Here is a 3,360-nt window from a genome sequence, read left to right as displayed (position 1 = left end):
GTTCCATGATATATTTCTGTAGAGGTTACACTTTAATTCCAGGATGGTTTATTCCACATGATTCTTTTTTTCTTCCCCTCTAGACTGCTCCAGAGAACCCTGGGACAGTAGGTGGAGTGCAAAGCTGCATTGTGTTGCCTTCCTGCTTTTATTGTTGCCTTCCTGCCTTTTTTTTTTTTTTTTATTCTTGGCCCCGCCTTGGCTGCTCTTTTCTTTGCCATCAAAGCTAACTAACTAAACCCTGCATGTGTGGTTAGTATGAGGGGCTCATGGCCTTTCATTTCAGCCCTGCACATGTATGTGTCAGTTATGTTTCATGTCAAATGCTTAATATCAGGATTGTCTCTAAAGCAGTACTATGATAGGCAAGCTACTTTCCAAAAATTGTCCCTCCATTTTTATGCTACCTCTTTCTAATGCCCCATCCCCTACCCCACTCAGCTTGCAGTGTACCAGAATTACCTAGGATCCTTTTTATAAAGGAGAGAACTGGGTGGTGCCTGTGACTCAGTGGGTAGGGCGCCAGCCCCATATACTGAGGGTAGTGGGTTCAAACCCGGCCCTGGCCAAACGGCAACAAAAAAATAGCAAGGCATTATGGCCCAGCTACTCGGGAGGCTGAGGCAAGAGAATTGCCTAAGCTTAGGAGTTGGAGGTTGCTGTGAGCTGTGTGACACCACCGCATTCTACCAAGGGTGATAAAGTAAGACTCTGTCTCTATAAAAAAAAAAATTACATATATATATATGAGAAAACTGTCCAATAAACAGATCTAAGTAAGGTATTAACACTTAATGTCTAATGTAAACATTCCCCCCCCCCAAACTATTACATCCTGAAAAACACAGGGAGAGGGCAATGTTTAACGGAGATCACTCACTAATGGTAGAATTCCCTGCTTCAGCAAGGCAAAATCTCAACATATTGGGAAGACACCCACATTTTGTGGATGGGTGCCTCTAAAAGATTTTGAGCTAGTTCTGATAATTTCTTCAAATTTTGTCCTAAAATGATAGTGGCTTGGTTTGGTTCATTTTCCTTCTAAGTAATTTATCTGTTATGGATTTTGATGTTCGTTGTTCCTGTGATGTCAAGGAGTCTGACTGTTTGCATGAATGTTTATCATTGCTCTGATCCTTTCCAATTACCACAGGAAGAAAGGGGAAGGGACATTTTATAGATTATGCTGAAATAGTAAATTGGCTGTTCTTTTCCCTCTCTTCCTTATCTCCATGCAACAGAAGAAGCAAGCCAGCCCACTGCAGACCCAGGCATGGTCATGGACAGTGTGGAAGCAGGAGACACAACACCTCCCACCAAAAGGAAGAGCAAGTTCTCTGGCTTTGGCAAGATCTTCAAGCCTTGGAAATGGAGGAAAAAAAAAAGTAGTGATAAATTCAAAGAGACTTCAGAAGGTGAGCTACTAAGACTTAAATATGTGTTCTAATCTAAGTTCTTTATTTTAGAGGTCTCTAACTTTTTTATTCTCTTCCCAAGCTTCCACACACCCTATTTGAAGAGGCAGTTTAATATTTTAGAATTAAACAACCAAGTGGTCATTCATTAACCCTTGTATTCTATAGTGCCAATCCTGGGTTTGTATTTTGATGGGTTTGTTTGTTTTGTTTTTTTGAGACAGAGTCTTACTTTGTTGCCCTCAGTAGAGTGCTGTGGTTTCATAGCTCACAGCAACCTCAAACTTCTGGACTCAAGTGATCCTTTTGCCTCAGCCTCCCAAGTAGCTGGAACTACAGGTGCCTGGCATAACACCCGGCTATATTTAGAGACTGGGGTCTTGCTCTTGCTCAGGCTGGTCTCAAACTCCTGAGTTGAGGCGATCTACCTGCCTTGGCCTCCCAGAGTGCTAGGATTACAGGCGTGAACTACCAGGCCTGCCTGGGTATTTTGATACGTTTAAATAATCTGTTGAGTGGCAAGTGGAATCCTTGAACTGTAGCAAATAAACCTAGGATGCGTCTTTTTTCTACTCTGCTGACTGATCAACACAGTGTTCATCCATAAATACTTCATTATTGACATTTTAATTAAGCTACAATTATGTAAGGCTAGCTTTTATGAATGTTTTAGAATGTTCTTTCCCAATAGTACAAGTTATGAAAGAAATTTACATATTTTTAAATTTGAAGTTAGATTTCGTGTTTATTTTTTAATTCCCATGAATAGAAATTTAAACCACTTTGTTCTTTTACTGTGGATTTAAAATGCTAAGCGTTATGTTAACTTTCAACTGACAACTTTCTGAGTACTGTTTCCCAATTTAATGTTAGTTTTAGAGCGAAAAATATCTATGCGAAAACCCAGAGAAGAGCTGGTTAAGAGAGGGGTCCTGCTGGAAGAGCCTGAGCAGGGTGAGTCTGCAGACAGCCCGCATGCCACTGTCTCTGTGTGCCTGGTGCTTGATGGAGTCTGACGCTGGATTTGAATGCTCTTTTTCCATTATTGCTGTTGTTGAGGTGTGGGTGGGGGCTTTAAAAACAACGTTTCCAGCAGGGTCTGGATGTCTCACGCCTGTAATCCCAGCACTCTGGGAGGCCGATGGGGGTGGATTGCTTGAGCTCAGGAGTTCCAGACTAGCCTGAGCCAGAGTGAGAGCCTGTCTCTAACAATAGCTGGTTGTTGGGCGGCACCTGTGGCTCGGTGAGTAGGGCTCCGGCCCCATATACTGAGGGTGGCGAGTTCGAACCCAGCTCCGGCCAAACTGCAACAAAAAAATAGCCCGGCATTGTAGCTGGCGCCTGTAGTCCCAGCTACTCAGGAGGCTGAGGCAAGAGAATTGCCTAAGCCCAAGAGCTGGAGGTTGCTATGAGCTGTGTGACGCCTGGGCCCTCTACCCAGGGCAACAAAATGAGACTCTGTCTCTAAAAAAAAACAATAGCTAGGTGTTGTGGTGGATGCCTATAGTCCCAGCTACTCAGGAGGCTAAGGGAAGAGAATTGCTTGAGCCCAAGAGTTTGAGGTTGCTGTGAGCAATGAGGACACCACGGCACTCTACCAAGAAGGACAGAGTGAGACTATGTCTGAAAAAAATTAAAATAAAATTTCCACTTTTTTCCAAGTGTCTGCCTACGGTGTTGAACTGTGAAATTGGGTGGTTGGTGAAGGATCCTTGGGTCAAATAATACTTGTGTCTCTTTCCATTCTCAACTTTGTGCCAACTATAGTACTGTGCATAATTACCTTTTTTTGATCAACTTTGTTCCATTCCTATATCACAGTGCCCTATTCTTTTGATTATTTGTTGCAAAGATCATGTTATATTATTTTAATACTCATTGCTAGTTTAATAATATCAGGACTTCACGCAGCGTATGACTTTTTTTTTTTTTTTTTTTTTTTTTT

The 3,360-nt window shown here is 42.2% G+C and overlaps 1 protein-coding gene across 1 annotated transcript in view; it reads left to right on the top strand.

The window, feature by feature from the left end:
- The first annotated feature begins 88 nt into the window (after nucleotides 1–88).
- The window catches only part of PHACTR4 (phosphatase and actin regulator 4), a 40,952-nt gene continuing 37,680 nt past the window's right edge, over nucleotides 89–3,360 (top strand). The window contains exons 1-3 of the mRNA XM_003800783.3: nucleotides 89–107; nucleotides 1,242–1,415; nucleotides 2,289–2,413. Coding sequence (XP_003800831.2) covers nucleotides 1,274–1,415; nucleotides 2,289–2,413 — 267 coding nt within the window. The 5' untranslated portion in view covers nucleotides 89–107; nucleotides 1,242–1,273. The remainder of the gene's footprint in view (nucleotides 108–1,241; nucleotides 1,416–2,288; nucleotides 2,414–3,360) is intronic.

Source organism: Otolemur garnettii, unplaced genomic scaffold (genome assembly GCF_000181295.1).
Source record: "Otolemur garnettii isolate 467f Iridium unplaced genomic scaffold, OtoGar3 scaffold00184, whole genome shotgun sequence".
Classification (NCBI taxonomy): Eukaryota; Metazoa; Chordata; class Mammalia; order Primates; family Galagidae; genus Otolemur; species Otolemur garnettii.
The sequence above is the reverse complement of the archived record's forward strand: the minus strand, read 5'-3'. Positions and strand labels throughout refer to the sequence as shown.